This window comes from Dermochelys coriacea, chromosome 1 (genome assembly GCF_009764565.3).
Source record: "Dermochelys coriacea isolate rDerCor1 chromosome 1, rDerCor1.pri.v4, whole genome shotgun sequence".
Classification (NCBI taxonomy): Eukaryota; Metazoa; Chordata; order Testudines; family Dermochelyidae; genus Dermochelys; species Dermochelys coriacea.
Genome location: NC_050068.2, coordinates 227,908,679 through 227,932,621, shown reverse-complemented (window position 1 = coordinate 227,932,621; position 23,943 = coordinate 227,908,679). Strand labels below are relative to the sequence as shown.

The 23,943-nt window shown below is 39.7% G+C and overlaps 1 protein-coding gene across 9 annotated transcripts in view; it reads right to left on the bottom strand.

The window, feature by feature from the left end:
- Nucleotides 1–23,943, bottom strand: part of PHF21B (PHD finger protein 21B) — a 165,949-nt gene that overhangs the window by 33,943 nt on the left and 108,063 nt on the right. For 7 of the 9 annotated variants that reach the window (XM_043515460.1, XM_043515424.1, XM_043515426.1 and 4 more), the window contains 2 exons: nucleotides 18,269–18,361; nucleotides 1,818–2,168 (listed from right to left, as the gene is read on the bottom strand). In XM_043515460.1, coding sequence (XP_043371395.1) covers nucleotides 1,818–2,168; nucleotides 18,269–18,361 — 444 coding nt within the window. Of the gene's footprint in view, nucleotides 1–1,817; nucleotides 2,169–18,268; nucleotides 18,362–19,490; nucleotides 19,793–23,943 lie in introns of those variants that run through there. The other 2 variants (XM_043515439.1, XM_043515431.1) reach the window with 2 other exon arrangements.

The window sequence follows — 23,943 nt, the reverse complement described above, 5'->3', positions numbered from 1 at the left end:
CAAAATAAAGAATAAATAAAGAGAACAGAGTTCACTAGACAAAACAGATTTCCAGGCCGAGTACCTGATCTAGATCCTTCATTGAAGGGCGGAAGTACGGTGTCAAGCACCTGCTAAAAAGACAATAAATAAAAGTCATAGGCCAAAATTTTCAAACTTGGATGATTAACATTAGGGTCCTACATCTATATTTGGTTTCCTAAAGAGAAGTATCTCTTTTTTCACAGGAGCTCAGGCACTCCACCTCCTTTTAGAAGTCAAAGGGCCTCCATCTCTGAAAATCAGGCCACTTCTATTTAGGTATCTGACATTGATTCAGGGACCTAACTTTAGGAATCGTCGTTTGAAAGCGTTGGCAATGGCTTGATGTTTATTTATTTATTTATTTTATTTTATTCCAGATACAAGGAAGAAAGATGTAAATGCTGTACACTCAGGCCTACATTCTGATCCTAGTTACACAGAGGTAACTGTTGATATCAATAAAGTTACTCCAGATTTGCACTGGAGTAACTGAGATCAGAATCCTAAAAAGTATGTTTTATGGTAGATTTTCAATTTGTCTAAAAATACAGTAAGATGTACGTCCATTATGAACTACACTTCATTCTTGTGCAGCACCATCCACAACGAAAGTATTACACAGCCCTTCACAGTACTTACATGTGCTTGTTAGTTAACACCACCAACATTCTGAGAATCAACAAAGCAGACTTATACTTTGCAGATTCGGTATCTCAGACTGCATTAAAAAACACTGAGGAACAAATTACTGACCACAAAACTGTCCACGTGACGTTATATTATTAACAAAAAATTCCTAAGAATTATGAGAGACCTTCCCAAGATCGTCTTTCTGACGATGTCTACTGGATTTGACCATTGGGCCTTTTTAATCTCATTGCTAACTTTTAGTCAATATTACTCAGTCATCATAGATCCGATCTCCAGTTACTCATTTTAAAAAATGCAAGTGCTTACACAAGGAAGATTTTTTTTTTATTGGTAACCAGATTATAGGAATGTTAGCTAGAGAATTACACCAAAGATGCCTACTTTGCTTATTTACTTAAAAGTCATCCTATATTCTGTGCTCTTTCCTGTCAGCCTATTAGACCTTGTCTTGCCAACAAGCTCCAAAGTAACAGGACCTGGGTATTTGAATTACACTGGAAGTCTTTTGGATATGCCCGTCTTCGTTCAAATAGAATCTGGTGTCACAGATGCACAATTCTTGCATTTCAAAGCTTAGCAGCTGTGCAAAAAGTAAACAGATATTTCATAACTGGATTTTTTTTTCTAGGAGTTCAGATGCTGATCAGTTATGAAATCCTGAACTCTCATCTCTTATGGACTTTTCCCAGAATTGCAGAAGAGAACACCCGGCTACTTTATATAGCCCTGCAGAGTGCTACATTTGAAGAGACTACAGAATCAGGTTCTATAATTAACATTATTCTTCTATAATTCAAGGGAAAGTCAATAGAAAATTTGTGTCTGCTGAAGTTTTTGAGTTTCATTAATTATGATTGGATTGAGAGGAAGGATGATCAAATGGTTCCAAAAATGCCAGGCTACACAATGATACACTTACTTTCCCAGACAACCAGAAAAAAATGTAGGTATACTAATAAGCATCTAATATCTTTCATGTGTCCCCTTAAGACTTTTCTCACTGCTTTCTGATTATTCACTTCAAAAGGAACAGCTGACATCACTCTATAAAGGGCTTTCCAAACTACTAGGAATATATTGCCTACACTTGCAATATAATTGTTGATCTTGATGTAAAGATGCACTGCAATTGCAAAACCTACCTTGCTGTCGGCACTAATGAGGAGTGGTTGCACTTTAATGCTATCGTTGACCACAGAGACGGTAGCGCTCGTGCTGATAGGAGTTGCATTGTTGGGGGAGGTGGATATAATGGCATAGGCCACACCTGCACTGCTCAGAGGTGATGAGATAGATGTAGACTCGGCCACACTTTGTGATTGGCTGTTAGGTGTCTGTACATGGCTGACAGTATTATTGGCAGTGGGGAGGGCAGGGCTAGGGTTTTTGATGCTCACTACTGTTGCCTTTTGGAAAGTAGGAGGCTGTTTGGAAAGTTGGTCTCTGCATGAGGAAATAGGAAGGCTGTCTGGAATCAGGGTCTTTGGCCTAACCTATAAATAGAGAATTAGAGATTATTAGACATAACCTAACATAGTAACAAATAAATTATATAAACACACTCTACCAACATCACTTCACATTGCATTAGCAATGTAGCATGATGCCTAAAAATACTGCAAAGCAGGTCCAAGTAGAAAGTGATTCATTTACTTGTAGATATATTCCAAATTCTGCCTGGCTGAGTCATTTCCCAGTCATTGCAACCATGTATAAAAGGGCATAAGTAAATTCCTTTTATTAGCAGATATCCATACAAATGCCACTCTGTTCACAGTAGGCCAAAGGCTTTTCAAAGGCATGGCAATTCCAGAATGACCTAATTTCTTGTGCTGAAAGAAATTATATTCTAGCTATGAATTAAAGGGTGGGAACTGAATCATTAAGGGAGTTCTGCGAATGCATCTACAGGAACAGTAAATGAAATCTAAGCATGCCATATTGTGGTAGATTAGTAAATGAAGATCTTTACTTATGTTTCAAAGGTGCACAGTTTCTTACAGCATGAAGATTGCTCTTTTGGGTTCACAAAACAAAAACTGAACTTAATATTTTCAATTATGAGTAAAGGGCTAATTTGAGGCTGGAATTGAGGAGGACTGCAATAGAGGCTTGTCTAAAGGAAGGGAAAAAAGAATCTGACAAAGACTGTGAAGAAGGCGCAGCCCATACTCTACAAAGGACACCAGGAATGAAGAGCTCAGAAGACTGTGTTCAGCTAATGTGATATGCTGCTTCCATTGGTAAAATTAATGCAGTCCTCTCAACAGGACTCATACTTAACTATGTATTAAGTATGGATTCAAAATGTAAATAATTTAAACTGCTATGCAGGAAGTTAACTTTACCCTTAGCTCATTCATTAACATGGCCATATAAAACACATGGGGATCTGACTGTTTATTTTGTCAGTCACTGCTTGCACCTTCCATACTGTGAACCAAAAATGATATTTCATAACAGACATATATTTGACACAGCTGTTTGTGCCACTCTGCCTTAGCTTACAAGAGGCATTCCAATTATATTATCTTCAGTCTTGAGGATAAGAGAACAGTTAAATGAAAATGTCCTGATTTACTGGAATACCCTGCATAATCTTTCAGGACATCCTTTTGTAGCTTTCAAGCAGGAGGGCATACCCAATGCTTTCTGCAGAAGATATTAGGAGTGCCCACAAGGCCCCATGCAGTCACATATTTTGCTCGTGCTCATTAATTATTTGTATTATGGTAGCGCTTAGATGCTTCAACAGTGATCAGGACCTCAGGACCTATGCACTGTACATATAGTAGGACATGATAGTGCTGTGAACACCTTACAATCTAAATAGACAAGACAAACACAAGGTAGGATGGGAAACACAAGAGCCACAGAAAGATGAAGTGACTTGCCCAAGGTCACTCAGCAGGTCAGCGGCAGAGCCAGGAACAGATTCCCTGTTCAGTGCCCCATCTATTAGGTACTCATACTATTTCTTATGTGCCAAATATAACATTAAATAAAAGTGTTCAGTAACGGAGAATTATAAATATTAATTTGGTTATGTAATAGGACATAAATCTTCCCTGAGCCTTGTCTCTGTCTTCTATGGCTTATATAATTTGACATCTTCAGATGAAAGAATTTAGACAAGTTCAAAGGCTAAGATTTTCAAAAATACAAGCCTTACAGTTAAGTTCCTAACTCCATGTACAGGCAGAAGTGCTGAGCTGTTGGCTGACCAACACTTTTGAAAGTCAGGCAGTTCCCTATATATATGGACTTAGGAACCTACTGGTAAACGCCTATTTTAAAACATCTTGGCCTATGTGTTTTGCAAATTGGGCCCCACAACACTGACAACAACGCTATAAGGTAGATATTATCCCCTGTTCTGTCAATGGAGAAAACTGAGGCACAAAGGCTAAAGCGACTTGACAAGTCTCTGTTATATAACCCAGATCTTCTGGTTATCCTCCTATGTTTTCACCACAAAATTATGCCTTTTCTTCCCTATGTTATGTCCTGTGTAGATCTATGATTGGTTACTCATGTGTCATGGCAGAGTAACAGTTACAGAAATATAATTATGCATGAAACTAACACTCATGAAACTTTGCTGTTGAGAAACTGAGCACTCAAAAGAACTTCAGTTATAGCTGAAAAAAATTCAACTTTAATTCTGATCCCTTGGTCTAACATCTGAGATTATGACCTCACTTTGGATCATCAAAGGATTGTTTTGTCAATGAATACAATACATATGAGAAAATGGACATATCTACAGCGAGACATAGTACAGACTTCAGATTTGGCTTGTGTAAATCTTACTGAGATTTATAAAACAAATCAAGTTGGAAGAAAATCAGCTCAGTAGTTTTATTTACTCAAAATTGTCATTTCATTTACTACTATCTGAAATGTCTGTTTCTGCCATTTTAAATTGCATTTTATATATCTGTTACTGTATCTTAATCAAAAACCTAATAAAAACTAAATATAAAAATGGCCATAATATATACATTGGTTATTGTATTAAGGGTAATACTTAATATCACATATTATCCACAGTACAATATATGTATTATGCACTTTGTGTGCAAAATGTACAAATCTATATCCCTTTGATACATAATAAAACCTCTCTGCATAAATAATTAAAAGGAATGAATTTTCCAAAGAAAAATATTCCCTATATGGTTCACCATATTGAAATATCTCTATTATTCCACAAGACAAAGGTTAAGTATACAGTACATTGGACATTTTCTGCCACCTTGTGATAAAATAGGGGTACTGCATAGTCTTCATAATCACTGAGCCCAGCATATTCCCAGACAAGATTATTTAATGCTGTGAAAGTGTATTTATTTATTTATTTTCATTTCTACAATAAAAAGGCGGCCTATGCAAAAACTCTGGGCATCCCGGACACCAGGACAAAAACAACATAAAATTAAACAGCTACTCAATCCAACTAAAGATCTCCACACACAAAACTCCTTTCACCCTACACTGCTCTGATGCCCCATCAAACTCTACCCTTTGAAGCTAACCCCCTAAGTAAAAGCACTACTCAACAGCTACACTAAAGGATTAAAAGATTTCTATTAAACTTCCAAAAATACAAATGGCTATTGTATTATTGTAAAACTAACACTGTCAATCAGGAAGAAAATAAGTGGAGAACAAACTAGTGTAAATTCCTTGGCAACCCTGAGAAACTGCAGTTTAAATTTTGGCGATGGAAGTCAGAACTATTAAATAATCAGAGCAGCAATATTCTGGAGGGTACAACATTTTTATGGCAACTGACAATCTACAAAGTAGGAATTGGAGGAAGACAGAGGTGGGGAATATGTTGCTAAATACATGAACTGTTTCAAAAATATATTTACTGCTAAATATTAACAGACTTGATAGCACTTGTACATACTACAGGAGACATCACAGGTAAGGAGTCAAGAAATTTAGAAAAGGAGAGAAAAAAATAAAAACAAATAGAATTTATGTTGTGAAGAGAACCGTTGCAACTGGTGAACACAATGCAATTAGTGTTTTTCCAAGAAAAACATTGTTCATTTAATACATGACAGCTGTCAAAACATTGTGTGCGACTACCAGTACTGGGACCTTATAGGAGAAGAAATGCACTTTTTCTTGTATATAATGATTCCAAATACCTACACTGTTAGTGAATTTATGTGGTGCCACAATAATGAAAATGCTTGATGTTAGTATTCACGTATCCAAGGTATCTGTCACGCTACCTGGCAGGAGAGTGTACTTTCCAAGCAGATGTTCCCAGACATGAGAATTCAGTATGTGGCTGTCTGCTTTTCATGCAATAACAGGAGGTCTGATCCTGTGAGATCCTCTGCACCTCCTGTGAATTGCCAACTCAACTCCCACTGATCTCAAATGGAATTGATGGTGCTCAGCTTCATATCAGGCTCTTGCACAATATCAGGCTGCTTTTGGGGGTTATTCACACTTCATTTTCACTTCATTCTTGCACTCAGCTTAAAAACAAAGACTCAAAATGGATTTAGCAAAATTCACATGTCACAGAGGCAAAATGCTTGTACCAGAGGACAGAGCTCTTCAATTCTTAATGAGCGTTAGAGGATAACACTCCCCAAAAAATATTAGCAATGGCTGATAAAAATTAAAGTAATATTGTCTAATCATATCCTTAGCTGGTGAAAAGGGATGCAATTTTATCCACTTCAGTGGTGCTGCAATTCATTTACACCAGTTGATGATCTGGTGCCATTTTTTTTTTAAAGTCAATAGCCCTACATTCAGAAGTTTCACAGAAGGAAGGTCCTGCATGAATTTACAAGAGCCTGGCATGCACTAAAATCAGGGTTTCCCCAAAAGCTGAAATCTTAGTGTCCTCACCACAACACATACACAAGCATGTCTTTCCCTGAAAGCCTCCTCAAAATCTTTAGCTTGGTCTAAGATGACAGCAAAATAAACAATCTGATCAGCATTCCCTACATAAAGTTTATTTTTCAGTAACACATGTAAGTGCATGTGATCACTGAACCAAACATATTTTTTCCCTTTCTGGTGGGGTTACACTGAAGAGCAGTTATTCTGCATGCCTCAAGGGACAATGAAAAACCCCTCGGTTTAGTGACTGTTCATTCCCAATACGGGGGTGACCTATTTTCTTGCTAGAAGGCTGATGGAAATCTCCTTAGAGTCCATCAATGCCACTGATGATACATTGGCTGCAGAGGTCACTGTAGAACAATATCTAGGTGCCCCACTCTACCTCACAAAGGGGTGAGCAAGCTCTCTCTCCCATGCTCCCACTCCCTTTCAATTTGGGGAGTGGTTCAACATATTGTTTAATGGCTGAGCTATATTAAAAATCCAGTGGATTGTATTACCATCTGGGTTTGATTTCCCATTTTGCTACTAACTAATAACTTTCCTGTAGTGAAAAGGAAGACTCAGATGATACCTCTGTTCAATTTCTAAGGCAGAGCTATTTGATTTAGTTTTCCTTCTCTAGGAGCAAGTCACTGCTAATGAAATCGAGGTGGTGCTGATAACTTTCATGCTAGAACTTGCCTGCCACTACTTTTTTGTGACTGGGCAGTTGGCTGGTAAAACGAAGTCAGGTGGGAGTCCTGTCTTTAAAAATGCTTTTATATGTCTTTTGCACACAAATCTATATTTTCAGATGAACTTTCCAAGATTTTTATTAATGAAGTGTACATTTTCTATCCAATTGTACTGCCTGTATTATTTGGTTTGGTACTGTCATTTTTTCCTGTTTCCTCTGAATTTTGTTGATATTTTAGATTGCTGTTTTTCTTTTGTAAAGTAGACAACTGCCATTACAGCTGCAAACTAAAATCAATGTCATTCCAAGTGTGATTGACTAGAAACTGAGGTTAACAGGGATTTCGGCTATTTTCTTCCTGAGGGACAGATTCTATCTTTGAATGCATAGGAAGGCCCACACTGAGCCACACATATGCATCTGAGGGCAGAATTTGATCCTTACTGTTTAAAGGTTATTAAAGCAGGTCATTTACTGTATGCTCACATCAATACCCCTAATTCTACATCCTTTTGTGTTATAAATCAGTTCCCTTCTTGTTGAAGCACTCGTCTGTGGTTTATTTCAATTCTTTAAAAAAGCGTGTATTCAGCCTTCTAGGTGCATTAACATTTATATTTATTAAGGGCTACATTTTCAGTTGAACTTCAGCCAAGTTTCTGGCTGCAGGAGCAATATGTTTCCATGTTTTCTGCATGCATAAAATTTGTGAATATTAAATAATACAGCATGGTTCTAAGTTTAGTTCTATACAAGTGGTTCTCAACTAGGGGTATACCCCAGGTGTTACGCAGAGATCTTCCAGGGGGTACAATTCATCTAGATATTTGTCTAGTTTTACAACAGTCTACATAAAAAGCACTACCAAAGTCAGTACCAACGACATATAGACAATGACTTGTTTATACTGTACACGGAAATGTAAATACAACATTTATATTCCAATTGATTTGTATAGTTATATGGTACAAATGAGAAAGTAATTTTCTATAATAGTGTGCTGTGACACTTTTGTATTTTTATGCCTGATTTTATAAGCAAGTAGTTTGTAAATGAGGTGAAACTTGGGGTACACAAGACAAATCAGACTCCTGAAAGTGGAACAGCAGTCTGGAAGGATTGAGCAAGCCACTGTTCTACGCCATACTGATTAAGTTACCTGAAGTTAGATTAGGCATCTCAACTTCCACTAAAATTCCAGCAAGTCTCTCTGGAACTACAGAGAGGGTTATGTCCTGGAAAGCTGTGTGCAATCCCCTCGCAGGATTCTAGTCCTTTTCTCCTTTGAATTTCTAATGATGATTTTACCCAATTCAATTATATCACACTTTGATTTAAACAGTGAAACACTATCTTCTCCTTGTTGCACAAGTACATTTAACATTTTATGCAACAAACATTTCTTTTGGTTTCCTTTCCTGTTTCAAAGTTTTCTTGAATTCTGATTTGTATTTAAATATTTTTTTTCACTCGTCTACTGTTTAGGTTCAGCCCTCAAACATTATGCTTAAAAATTAATTACTGTAGTGAGTTTTTTCTCACACCTCTTGAAAGAGTTCATTATTATGCAAACGGAGAGAACCCTTACACAGACTAATCTGTAACATTTTCTCTTCTCTGACAGCCCCATCTCCTAGCTTGGGCTATGACTACACTAGACGTGTTTTCCCTAAGATTTCCCACTGTTGCTACCACTGGGAGGGCTAGAGCATGTAGAGCTTCTGAAGCTGTGGGCTTTTTTACCACTGCCTTGTCTGCCTCTGCTCAAAGAAGGTCTAGATGACATGGTGACAAAAGACCTAGTGGTCATTACAACCCTGTCTATATTAACTGCTACTGGAGCTGCACCAGTGTTAGCAATGTGATATTATTTGTACTGCAGTAGGCTAGGGAGCCCAATCACAGACCAAGACCACATTGTGCTGGGTACCGTATAAACACATAACAAGACAGTTCCTGCCACAAGGGCTTTCAATTGAATGATAGGCAAGCCCATACTAAAATATACATATTAAACATATCAGATACAATTCATATAAAATGCAAGGCACCAATAGTCATGCATAGCAACAAGAGAAATACACACAGAATGCATCTGAAGTATGTGTGCACTTGTTTCTCCACTCCACTAATCCTAATGATAGGAGCACTGTAGGCCTTTGCTAGGATACTGTCTGCACTGTTCTACCAAAGATGTCATGAGCAAAGCACTCCAAATCCCTGCCTTCAACTAGGAGGTGGAAAAAGGAGTCAGTGAAACAGGACATTCATCTCAGAGTCTATTCAGCTCCCATTCAGATTAATGAGAGTTTTTCCACTTATTTGAATAAGAGTGGATTGGGCCCAAATTTATCTTAAATTGAAAAATAAAACAAAACTGAAGGTTTGATTTTAATGTCCCTACCATTATTGAAATATTTATTTGAGGGAGTATATCACCTTGTAAGATTGCTCACACTTCATTTTAGTTGGATACAGTACTTCTTTAATTGTGAATGCCTGTGAAATTACCAGATTACTATTTTTACCGTAGTGACACACAGGAACACAGTCAGGCATAGACAGCGCACGAGTTTTTCAATTGGGGAGGCTACTCCCATGAGTGCCGGACTCTCCACAGAAGTGGGGTGGCCACCAGCGCTTGGACTGTGGCCCTTCCCCCCCAAGGCTCCAACTCTCCCCTCTCCCTGTGGCCCCACCCACACTCTGTCCCAGGCCCCGCCCAGGCTCTTCCCGAGGTCCCACCCTCTCTCTGCCTCTTGCCGCTCCCGCTCTGTCTCTTCGCCTGAGGCCCCGCCCACTGCTCGCTCCTCTCTGCCCACTTCTCCCCCCTTCCCTGCTGCTTGCCCAATCACTTTTTTCCTGCGAGGGATGGGGGTTGGGAGGGATGGAGCAGAGAGGAGTGAGCAGCAGGCAGGGCCTCCGGGGAAGAGCCAGAGCAGAGGCTGGGCCTCAAGGGGGAAGTGTGAATCCGGGGAGCGTCCAGCTCTCGTACTCCCTGGCTGCAAAGGCGGCAGACCAGCAGGCCTCCGAAGGGAGGTGACCTGCATCCAGCCTTTGCCCCCGCCTGTCCAGCCTTTTTATTTTGGGAAGGCTTAGCCTTCCCAAGCCTCTAATATGTGCCGCCCATGCACTCAGGGACTCCATTGTGCTACGTGCTGTAAAGAACACAAGAAAAAGATTTTTTTTTTGGTATTTTGTTTTAAATAAACCCAACCTGTGTTTCTAGAATAGAACAAAGAGTTCAGTTTAATGAAGGAGTGCATGCCATTTAACTGGAAATCCCAAACAAGATATGAAATAAGGAATAAGGGGGGATAGGGGGAATTAAAATTCCTGACATCCTAAATTATAGAAGAAATTTCCACACTTGTTTGTAACAAAAGCAAAATATAAGAGCTCTGCCAAAGAGGCTTGCTTTTGGTGCTAGTGAAGGCCTAAGGAAAAAACACTGTTTGTATTGTACAATGAATTTATAATATTGACTATCCCAGCCTAATCTTTCTACTTGTGAATGAAAAGTGAAGTTTTGAGAATGTCAAGGTTATTTTTATGACGGTTAGGAAACAAAGTTATGGAACTGCCTGTAAGCCTAAGGAGGGTGGGGGATGGACAGAATTGTTGCTGGCTGGAGAGAAGGGCATGGCTTGAAGAAGGAGAATTAGAAACTGTCAAAAGATGAATAGGGGATCCGATAATGTGGTTCTATATAGACCTAGCTAGCTCATCTTGATTTTCAGTCTTTAGTTTTCACAGTGATGAATTCACTATGTGGCTGTTTCTCATTCTAACTATAGTAAGTGTGAAAGCTGATGATTAATACTGCAGAACAGGTGACTGTTGTTCAGTGATTATAAAACATCAATGCATGAATGTCTGACTCAACATGCCTGAAGTCAAAAGCAGTGGTAGAAAACTGAATGGACTGAACTAATGAAAACTGATAATTCTTCAAAAGTAAACTGTTAATATTGTCAAGAATAGCTAAGTAACAAGATACAAAGAATTCATGCTCCTCTCAGAAAAGTGTAGAAAATCAGCTTTTTCTAATTCTTCAAGATCAAATGTAGAACTGAATGACAGTTTGTCTACTTAAGAAGAACAGAACACTGATGACCTTAGCAGTGTGACATCTGTGATGCCATCACTGTCACCGTAATATACATTTAAGTCCCTGATACAGGTTTTCCAGCAGCTCTTCAACAACATCTTCTTACATTAACAATCTCTGTTCATCTTTGATGCCCCAAAATGGCAAAAATGAGTATGTGATTATGCCATAAAAGTAAAAAGCAAACTTAAACTTGATAAGGAAACTATAACCTTCTTTTATGCCTTCCACAAACTGAACAATGTGAAGAAACAATTGAAATACTATGACCTCAATATACTCCTCCAGACAGACTTTAACTTACAGATCTACTACTAAATGCACGAGAAGAAACAATAGAAAAGAATTAAAAGAACCAACACTGACATTAATGTTACATGATTGCTCAGACATGAGAAATGACCTGCTAATGGATACCAAAGGAAAAGTGCATTTCCACTTACTGCTGTTAAGTCTGTATCTGAAAAGAAAACTGCTGAATATTGTAAGCAACTTGCTGAAGATGACATCCAATGGAGGTCTTTGCCATTTGCTCAGACAACAACAATACAATTAAAAAGATGGAAAAATTTCAGGTGCAATCATTCTAAACCTGTGTGTTCTGTACACTATTTAAGAGAAAGTAAAGCACATGGTGAAAATTCAAAAATTCTGCTGCCACCCATAGCCTCCTAGTTGATTGTCTGAAAATGAGATTTACTGTAGCAGCTTCATAATGACACCTGAGAATGAATATCTGCATTTGCATCCAACTACCATAAGTATGCTGAAATTTCCAATAAGCATGAAGAGGAATTTCATTAAAATAAAGCAAGCATTTTACAGATATAACAAGCATCTTACACAATGAGGGATTCTAAAGAGAGGCACTAACTTAGTAAAAAAAAAATTTAGTAAAAGCAACTGAAAGTTTCAGAAGGACATGACTGATCAACAGGCTGAAAAATACTATCAGAATCTCAATGGAAATCTCGTTTGATGTAATAATGAACTCAAACCACACAAGGAAAAAAAATCAAAAAACAATTCAGGAGCTACTATGGAACCCGCCTATTACTTAGTCAACATGACCAATTCCCAAATAGGTTGGATCATAGGTTGAACCCAGGACCAGGAGAAAAGGCCAAAATGTGACTGACGTAATGTAGTCCTGTTCTTTCCTTCTGTTCTAGAATGTTAAACAGAAGATCTGGATCTCTATTCCAAACATTTTTTGTAAAGGAGATTAATTGTGTCACAAATCAGTCAATTAAAATGACAGAAAGTTGCAGGGAAGAGGGGGAAATCAAAGAAGCCTGGACAGTTGAGTTGAGAATTCTGTCAGTTTTGAAAAGACTTTCATTCTTGTCCAGCCAGTTCAATATCAATAGTGTTCTCAGCATATCTGGGCTTGTTCCATGAAAACTCTGTAACTGGCTAGGTTCGATTAACAAATTTACTTGCTTTAAGTGTATGGGTCTCTAAGGCCAGAAACAACAGATCTAACTAGTTCATAGATTCAGAATCTCTCTAGCTGCATCTTTTGCAGGGCAGGATTTACAATTTATGCACCCCTAGGCACAGCATCTTCAGCCCCCACTCCATCTCCCACCGCCAACAGCTGACCTTCATATTGCACACAGTTTTAGAGAGGTAAGATGCCTCTAGAATGCCAGTGCCCCTAGGCATGTGCCGACTGTGTCTAATTGGAAATCCAGCCCTGATCCTTTATTTTGTTTTCAGAGTTGTAAGCTTTTTCATTTAGCTTTTCATTTCAGACAGCTGCAGCGGCACAGGAGCTAGCAAACAGAGCTGTAAACAGGGGAGTTTGAGTGGGAGTTTGAAAGGGGAGTTTGTATTGTGGTGCTTGTTTGGGGTTTGCTTTTGCTGGGGGGGTGGTCTTTTTGGTGTGGCTTGTGTTTCCCAGATTAACAGGACTTAGGTGGGAAGGCGATGACAGATACGGAGGCAGCTGTGGGAGTGACTCCTGTAGTGGAAGACACATTGAGGATGACTGGATGTGGAAGCTGTGGTATGTACATGATCCTGGAGGGGGGACCTGGTAAGAGTTTTGTCTGCATGAAATGCCGTCTGATAGAGCTGATGGAGGAAAAGATCCGAGGTTTGGAGATGCAGGTGGAAAGTCTGGTTGAGTTTAGGAAGGGGTTTGAGCAGATGATGGAGCAAAGATATGAGGTATCTGAAGGGAAAAGCTCAGACTTACAGGTGGAAGCAGGGCTGGGGAATTTTGAGGGGAGACTGGCTGAGGGAAGTGGTCAGTGGAAGCATGTGACTAAAAGAACCAGGCAAAGGAAAAGATGGGCTAGTGAAGGAGAAATAGAGCTTAGGAACAGGTTTGCAGAGTTGGAAAATGAAGAAGGGGCTCAGCAGGTACTTGTTGAAGGTGGAAGGGTAAGGAAGAAGAGAAGAGAGGCTAGTCCTATAGGAAAAGCGGAAGAGTCAAGGGAGACTACACCAAATATGAGCCCCAGGAGGATACAGGATGGGTTGAAAAGGATTATAAGGGAAAATAGGAATGGAAAGAACTTGCAGGCAGAGAGAACAGGGGAGAGACTGGAGAATAGCACTGTCACCAGGAAAAGGCAGGTCTATGTGATTGGGGACTCTTTATTGAGAAGAATAGACAGTCCTGTAACTAGAGCTGATCCAGAGAATAGAAGGGTGTGCTGTCTTCCGGGTGCTAAGATACGGGATGTAGACCTGAGGTTGAAAAGGATCCTAAAGGGAGCGGGAAAGAATCCCCTAATTATCCTTCATGTGGGAACAAATGATACAGCCAGATTCTTGCTGGAAAGTATTAAGGGAGACTATGCTAGGCGGGGAAGACGCTTAAGGAAATTGAACCTCAGGTGATCTTTAGTGGGATCCTTCCTGTTCCTAGAGAAGGGCAACAAAGGTGTGACAAGATTATGACTGTCAACAGATGGCTTACACAGTGGTGCTATACGGAGGGCTTTGGGATGTATGGCCACTGGGAGGCATTCACGGACAGAGGACAGTTCTCTCGGGATGGACTTCATCTAGTAGGGAAGGAAATAGACTTCTAGGATCAAGGCTGGCACAACTGATAAAGAGCTTTAAACTAGGAATTAGGGGGAGATGGATGGGAGATGTCCAGAAAATCTCCACGCCAGATTTTAGCATTGAGAGGGAAGAAGACGAAGTAAGAAAGGATACAGCCGTGGGTAGGAGAATGTATATAAGGAGCGAGGGCGGTGTGGTTACTAGTCTAATAGGTTATACTGGTTGTAGAATGACTGTGCCTAATAGGGTACAAAATGTAAGCGAGGCCAAACAGCAAAAATTAAGACGTTTGTACACCAATGAGAGGAGCCTAGGTAACAAAATGGAGGAACTAGAGCTACTGGTGCAGGAAGTGAAACCAGATATTATAGGGATAACAGCAACATGGTGGAATAGTAGTCATGACTGTACTACAGGTATGGAAGGGTATGTGCTGTTTAGGAAAGACAGAAACAAAGGTAAAGGTGGTGGAGTAGCATTGTATATCAATGATGAGGTAGAATGTAAAGAAATAAGAAGCGATGCAATGGATAAGACAGAGTCCGTCTGGGCAAAAATTACATTGGGGAGGATAACTAGTAAAGCCTCTCCTACGATAGTGCTTGGGATGTGCTATAGACCTCCGGGATCTAATCTGGATATGGATAGAGCCCTTTTTAATGTTTTTAATAAAGTAAATACTAATGGAAACTGCATGATCATGGGATACTTTAACTTCCCAGATACAGATTGGAGGACCAGTGCTAGTAATAATAATAGGGCTCAGATTTTCCTAGATGCGATAGCTGATGGATTCCTTCATCAAGTAGTTGCTGAACTGACTAGAGGGGATGCCATTTTAGATTTAATTTTGGTGAGTAGCGAGGACCTCACAGAAGAAATGGTTGTAGGGGATAATCTTGGCTCAAGTGATCATGAGCTAATTCAGTTCAAACTGAACGGAAGGATTAACAAAAATAAATCTGCAACTAGAGTTTTTGATTTCAAAAGGGCTGACTTTCAAAAATTAAGGAAATTAGTTAGGGAAGTGGATTGGACTGAAGAATTTATGGATCTAAAGGTAGAGGAGGCCTGGGATTACTTTAAATCAAAGCTGCAGAAGCTATCGGAAGCCTGTATCCCAAGAAAGGGGAAAAAATGCATAGGAAGGAGTTGTAGACCAAGCTGGATGAGCAAGCATCTTAGAGAGGTGATTATGAAGAAGCAGAAAGCATACAGGGAGTGGAAGATGGGAGGGATCAGCAAGGAAAGCTACCTAATTGAGGTCAGAACATGTAGGGATAAAGTGAGACAGGCTAAAAGTCGAGTCAAGTTGGACCTTGCAAAGGGAATTAAAACCAATAGTAAAAGGTTCTATAGCCCTATAAATAAGAAGAAAACTAAGAAAGAAGAAGTGGGGCCGCTAAACACTGAGGATGGAGTGGAGGTTAAAGATAATCTAGGCATGGCCCAATATCTAAACAAATACTTTGCCTCAGTCTTTAATAAGGCTAAAGAGGATCTTAGGGATAATGGTAGCATGACAAATGGGAATGAGGATATGGAGGTAGATATTACCATATCTGAGGCAGAAGCGAAACTCAAACAGCTTAATGGGACTAAATCGGGGGGCCCAGATAATCTTCTTCCAAGAATATTAAAGGAATTGGCTCCTGAAATTGCAAGCCCATTAGCAAGAATTTTTAATGAATCTGTAAACTCAGGAGTAGTACCGAATGATTGGAGAATTGCTAATATAGTTCCTATTTTTAAGAAAGGAAAAAAAAGTGATCTGGGTAACTACAGGCCAGTTAGTTTGACATCTGTAGTATGCAAGGTCCTGGAAAAAATTTTGAAGGAGAAATTAGTTAAGGACATTGAAGTCAATGGTAAATGGGACAAAATACAACATGGTTTTACAAAAGGTAGATCGTGCCAAACCAACCTAATCTCCTTTTTTGAAAAAGTAACAGATTTTTTAGATAAAGAAAATGCAGTGGATCTAATTTACCTAGATTTCAGTAAGGCATTTGATACCGTGCCACATGGGGAATTATTAGTTAAATTGGAGAAGATGGGGATCAATATGAACATCAAAAGGTGGATAAGGAATTGGTTAAAGGGGAGACTGCAACGGGTCCTACTGAAAGGCGAACTGTCAGGTTGGATGGAGGTTACCTGTGGAGTTCCTCAGGAATCGGTTTTGGGACCAATCTTATTTAATCTTTTTATTACTGACCTTGGCACAAAAAGTGGGAGTGTGCTAATAAAGTTTGCAGATGATACAAAGCTGGGAGGTATTGCCAATTCAGAGAAGGATCGGGATATTATACAGGAGGATCTGGATGACCTTGTAAACTGGAGTAATAGTAATAGGATGAAATTTAATAGTGAGAAGTGTAAGGTTATTTATTTAGGGATTAATAACAAGAATTTTAGTTATAAGTTGGGGACGCATCAATTAGAAGTAACGGAAGAGGAAAAGGACCTTGGAGTATTGGTTGATCAATTGATGACTATGAGCTGCCAATGTGAAATGGCTGTGAAAAAAGCTAATGTGGTTTTGGGATGCATCAGGAGAGGCATTTCCAGTAGGGATAAGGAGGTTTTAGTACCATTATACAAGGCACTGGTGAGACCTCACCTAGAATACTGTGTGCAGTTCTGGTCTCCCATGTTTAAAAAGGATGAATTCAAACTGGAGCAGGTACAGAGAAGGGCTACTAGGATGATCCGAGGAATGGAAAACTTGTCTTATGAAAGGAGAATTAAGGAGCTTGGCTTGTTTAGCCTAACTAACAGAAAGTTGAGGGGAGATATGATTGCTCTCTATAAATATATCAGAGGGATAAATACAGGAGAGGGAGAGGAATTATTTAAGCTCAGCACCAATGTGGACACAAGAACAAATGGGTATAAACTGGCCACCAGGAAGTTTAGACTTGAAATTAGACAAAGGTTTCTAACCATCAGAGGAGTGAAGTTTTGGAATAGCCTTCCAAGGGAAGCAGTGGGGGCAAAAGATCTATCTGGTTTTAAGATTCTACTCGATAAGTTTATGGAGGAGATGGTATGATGGGATAATGTGATTTTGGTAAGTAATTGATCTTTAAATATTCAGGGTAAATAGGACTAATCCCCTGAGATTGGGATATTAGATGGATGGGATCTGAGTTACCCAGGAAAGAATTTTCTGTAGTATCTGGCTGGTGAATCTTGCCCATATGCTCAGGGTTTAGCTGATTGCCATATTTGGGGTCTGGAAGGAATTTTCCTCCAGGGCAGATTGGAGAGGCCCTGGAGGTTTTTAGCCTTCCTCTGTAGCATGGGGCACGGGTCACTTGAGGGAGGCTTCTCTGCTCCTTGACGTCTTGATTAACCATGATTTAAGGTCTTCAATAGCTCAGACATAGGTGAGGTTTTTCGTAGGAGTGGGTGGGTGAGATTCTGTGGCCTAAGTTGTGCAGGTCGGACTAGATGATCAGAATGGTCCCTTCTGACCTTAGTATCTATGAATCTATGATTTAGGACAACGCAGGCATCTTTTCAGGTTTGAGATTCATTTTGTATAGCATATTTATTGCTCATTTTGCTTTTCCGTTTTCTTGGAGTCTTTCACTGTTTTCATCCCAGTGTTCCTCCTTCCCCCAGCCAGCATCACGCATCATCCTAGAAGAAAACCAGTGGGTTTTTTTTTTTCAGCTTGGGAAAATCACAACCATGTTGCTTAACCAGCACTGAAGCCAAGATGTTCAATAATTTGCAGGTTCAAGCCCTTAGTTTTTATTCAGTCAACTGAATGTGCTAGTTGTAACAGGGCTGGACACCAAAGAGGCACATAAAAGACTAATTAAATATCAGATTTGGAGTTCAGTTCAAATAATTCCACAAAAAAATTGAAATAGTATTGTTACCTGAGGTAGCACTGCTGGTCCTTGTCCTGCCAACCTCTGCAAGGAGCTGACCTGAGGAACTTTAATGGGCACTGTAGTGATAGTTCCCAAAGCCTGTCAGAAGAAAATAGTTGAACAGGGTTTGAAACAATGGAACTTTCAAAACTCTCCATTGACAGACTGAAACCTACCCAACTATTCCCTGCATTTGTTATTCTTCTCTGTATTAACTCCCCGTAGTTGGGAGTAGCACACTGTAGCATTTCAGTCCATTTGGAACTCTCTCTCCCTCCCTGCTTCTGAGACAGAGAATTGTTTCCCCTCTTTAATCTTCTCTTAAAAGCATCCTTAATTATGATCCATTGTCTTTGTGGAACATTTTGCAATACTGAGTATGAAGGATTTGTCTTGTAACGCATACCATCCTAGTTATTTTAAAGATTTTTAGTGCCCTGTCAAGATCAAGGTTTGTTTGTGCAGTAGCATGTTTTCAAAAGTGATCCAAGGAGAAGAGATACATGCTGCTCTCATTTTTCAAAAAGTGGGGTTTAAAGATGTTACTTTACACGTTGCCAGGCTACCTTTAAAAGTTCAGTGAGTTTAAAGAGTATATTTTATTTTTATCATAAATCTGAAATTTGGTATATGCTGATCTGTTACAGTCCCATCAAATCCAAAAACAGAACCCAACCTCTGGAGGTACAATAGTATATCAGTAATCTAAAACTGCTACAGGAAACACTCATTTTGAGCCAACATGTCAGTTGCCACTACTCAAACTTACTCTACCTATACATTCTTCTCTTATTTGTGTTACAATTGTTTTCAACATTAAAAAAGACCTGGCTCTTCATATAAACAACACCTTCATTTAACCTATATGAGCTTTACTTCAGACATATTGGGTAACTGAGGTGATACTTGATACCCAGTTATTTTCTTTATGCTTTGAGATTGCAGCTGGTTATCAGTAAGCTGGAGAGCAACATAAATTTATGTGATGAGAGATGAGAAACACCCCTCCCTCTGAATTTTGTTTTGATTCATTCTCCTGCTCTTCTAACCCTACAAAAAGTGGGGGTTTTCTGTATTCAGAAAAGATTAGAACTTGAACTGGGAGTGGTTGAGTCCTATAGACTAGTGGAGTTCACTAGTTTGTCTTTGCAGAATCAGTGTTTCTGTAGTGCTCTCTCTCTCTCTCTCTCAATACTTCTGCAAGAACAAGTTCTTTTTGAGTACTAACCAGTAATGTCCCTCTGCAAAACAGCATGGCAGGCTTCAATGATGCCTTGAGAGAAACACAGTGAGCTGAGTTTACATATCCTTGTAGCAGTGGAAGTAAGTTGCACCTCCATGTGCAAGTGAAGACCTTTGCATCAGAAGGGGAAAGATCAGGCAGTGTTTTCACTGTAGTAATCCCACATAGATTACACACAGCAGCACCATTGGAGGCTCACAAGTAGAGGCTGTATTGTGGATTATCTGAATCACCACCTCCTCCAGCCTCCTTACCCAACCAGTGCCAGGCACTTTTGGTGTGTGGTGTTGGTCTCCTGCAGACCCTGAGAAAAAAGGAAAATTGTAGCTACCTTCTACTACTGCAGTTTCCATCCCAGCAGACACCCCATTGCTGGGGACTCAGCTCCTTCCTTTATACCAGTATAAACTGGGAATGAGTGAGCCCAGCCCTTCTGCTCTCTAAGGTGAAAATGAAAAAGAACATACAACATTTCAAACAACCAACAGTGGAGCAGATGACAGTTTAAAGTAGCTACTCGCATATGATTCAGGTTCTCCCTCCAGTCCAATCTTTTTTGTAATTAGAATAATGAGGTTACTTCTGTAGTACAATGTGCCTGTAGCAGGGTGGTCATTTACTGATGGCCCCGTTATGGTCAGGGGTCACTCTGCAGGCATCTTGGCCCTTTAAGCCTCTCTTGCAAGCCTCTTAAGAACTTCCTACAGGCTTTCATGGAGATAACAACACCCCCAGCCTGCAGCTGGTTTAATAACACAGTTTTTAATAATCCTCAGGGTCCCAAAATAAAATCTATACCCACACAACAGTCCACACTCAGCTCTGGTGTCTTCTCTTACAGCCAGAGCTCTTCTTTTGTCCCAGTCTCTTCTTATAGTCTGTCCTCCCAGCTCCTCCTCCCATGAGCATAAGTCAGCTGACTTGGGCTCTGAAATTTGGTGCCATCATTTTTTAATTGCAGTGTAGACATACCCTTGGTCTCAGGGTCTTTCCTGCAGGAGTCCTTCACACTCCCTGTGTCCCTCTACACTTTCCTGTGCTTCCCCCCTTTATTATAGCCTCCTGCTGCTCTTTATAGGGCAATCACCCGGCCCTCTCTCAGGTGTGACACATTCTGTAATCAGGGTTGGCTGGACTCCAACTATGAACCACCTTGTTACAGTGCCCAAAAAGTAACCTAGAAACAGCTGGACATTCACAATTTATCTTAGACCACAGAATGTTTTCTCTTCAAGTCACTGATCAAAAATTATTGAACCCTATTGGCTATTCAGCAGCCTGGGTAAAATGAGTTAGTGGTCTCTGTTCAGTTTCTCTTGATGAAGCATTTTCATCACAAAAGGCACTCTTGCTGGTAGTCTCACCAGTTGGCTTTAGGGCAGAAAGAGTGCTAAATGCAGGTAGTACATTGGCTACAATGTAGTACATTAGCAGGGTGGCAAAGGAAAGCTGGCACTGCTGCTGTCCATGATGACACTCTGTGGCCAGAGGATTTCCTTTCCCAATAGTGTTAATGTAGCACCTTCTGTGAACATTAAATAGACAAGTTAAAAAGGAACCCCTTCCTCAACAACTGAGTCTGATTATTCAGTGGTCTGAACCCTGAGTCATTTACACCAATGCAAAGCAATGCAAAGGGTTAAACACTACCCTTTTGATTTTACATCCACTTTATCCCCATGTGAAAGATGACAGAAGGTGCAGGGCAGCTGACCTCCACCCTCTCCACCTAAAATCTTGCTCATGACTATTCTAACATTTACAGTAAAGATGAAGAGATCTCATGATGTACACATACACTCTACTAGTGAGTTAATATAAAAAGTCCCTCACTTCTCTGAGCTGGAGTCAAAGTGGTTGCATCTTTCACTGTCAACTAATTTTAGACGTGCAGTTACATATACTGAAAACACACAGTAAACACACAACAAAAGGGTTTTCAGATTGCACAACAGTGCATCCCAGATTAGAATAAAAAGTGTTGCTAATGAATGGATTGGGAATTGAACATGAAACAAGGAGTCCAATTAAACAAAAGTTATTTAAGAAATAGCTGTCAACAAGTAAGATACTGTAAACAACATTCCATATTGAAAAGACCTTTCTTGCACTTCTTTAAATATATGATCTTAAAAACAAACATAAACTTGTAACAAAAATTAGAGTTTTCCTCTAACCATATTCCTCCGAGAAAGGATCTAATCTTAATTTATGTATGCATTATAGTAGTAGTTCTGATACATTTACAACAAGGAAGATTGATTCAAAAGTCATATGGGGATGGGAGGAAAAAAGGGGAACTCCAGAAGCTACTTTGTACTTTATTCTTAGTTCATTGCTCTGATATCCATGGACAACACATTTTGGCTGTGTTTTCAAATGAAGCTATCATTCATTAGTCCTGTCACCTAGACTCTCAAAAAATGCTCTAGATTAATTTCCCTGAAGAAGCTCAGAGTACTGCTGCTACCTCTCAAGAGAATTAAAACAAATTATGGCACTCTTCTGTTATGAAATTTTCAGTACAAGAGATGCAGCTTAGGGTTTACCAACTTTTTGATATTAAAGAACTGCTGTTTTAAATATTTAAAGGGACTTTGCCAGGGTAAATCTCACACGTGGAAGGTGGAAGAAAAATCCAAAATGTTCTTACATATATTTCTTATAGCATCAAGGAATACAAAAAATTGAGACAATTTTAAAAAATACAATTTACTTCTCACTATTTGTGCTGTTTGCTTACTTTTTATCTTTCTTTGTTTGGACAATTAAAACGGTTCAAGTGAGCACATTAGCAGAAGTACATGAATAATAAAGAATAAATACTTTGCACTTATCTATAGGTTTCAGAGTAGCAGCCGTGTTAGTCTGTATTCGCAAAAAGAAAAGGAGTACTTGTGGCACCTTAGAGACTAACAAATTTATTAGAGCATAAGCTTTCGTGAGCTACAGCTCACTTCATCGGATGCATTTGGTGGAAAAAACAGAGGAGAGATTTATATACACACCCACAGAGAACATGAAACAATGGGTTTATCATACACACTGTAAGGAGAGTGATCACTTAAGATAAGCCATCACCAGCAGCAGGGGGGGGAAAGGAGGAAAACCTTTCATGGTGACAAGCAAGGTAGGCTAATTCCAGCAGTTAACAAGAATATCAGAGGAACAGTGGGGGGTGGGGTGGGGGGGAGAAATACCATGGGGAAATAGTTTTACTTTGTGTAATGACTCATCCATTCCCAGTCTCTATTCAAGCCTAAGTTAATTGTATCCAGTTTGCAAATTAATTCCAATTCAGCAGTCTCTCGTTGGAGTCTGTTTTTGAAGCTTTTTTGTTGAAGTATAGCCACTCTTAGGTCTGTGATCGAGTGACCAGAGAGATTGAAGTGTTCTCCAACTGGTTTTTGAATGTTATAATTCTTGACGTCTGATTTGTGTCCATTCATTCTTTTACGTAGAGAGTGTCCAGTTTGGCCAATGTACATGGCAGAGGGGCATTGCTGGCACATGATGGCATATATCACATTGGTAGATGCGCAGGTGAACGAGCCTCTGATAGTGTGGCTGATGTGATTAGGCCCTATGATGGTATCCCCTGAATAGATATGTGGACAGAGTTGGCAACGGGCTTTGTTGCAAGGATAGGTTCCTGGGTTAGTGGTTCTGTTGTGTGGTGTATGGTTGCTGGTGAGTATTTGCTTCAGATTGGGGGTCTGTCTGTAAGCAAGGACTGGTCTGTCTCCCAAGATCTGTGAGAGTGATGGGTCATCCTTCAGGATAGGTTGTAGATCCTTGATGATGCGTTGGAGAGGTTTTAGTTGGGGGCTGAAGGTGATGGCTAGTGGCGTTCTGTTGTTTTCTTTGTTGGGCCTGTCCTGTAGTAGGTGACTTCTGGGTACTCTTCTGGCTCTGTCAATCTGTTTCTTCACTTCAGCAGGTGGGTATTGTAGTTGTAGGAATGCATGATAGAGATCATGAAAAAACTTGCACAGATACAGACAGACATCATCTTCCTCTCCAAATGCAAACAGATGGACATCATACCGAAAGGACTGAAGGTAAAAAATCCATTACAATCTACATACCACACAGACTATGCTGACAGCTTGTGCCACACACTCTCAAAGAAACTGCGGAACCACCTGATCAACATCCTCTACAGCAAACAGGGAAAGATTAAGAATGAGCTCTCAAAACTGGATACTCTCATAAAGAACCAACCTTCCACACAAACTTCCTCGTGGCTGGACTTTACAAAAACTAGACAAGCCATTTACAAAACACACTTTGATTCTCTACAAAAGAAAAAGGACACTAAGCTATCTAAACTACTATATGCCACAAGGGGCCACAACAATGGTTCCCGTAACCCACCCAGCAATATTGTTAATCTATCCAACTATACTCTTAGCCCAGCAGAAGAATCTGTCCTATC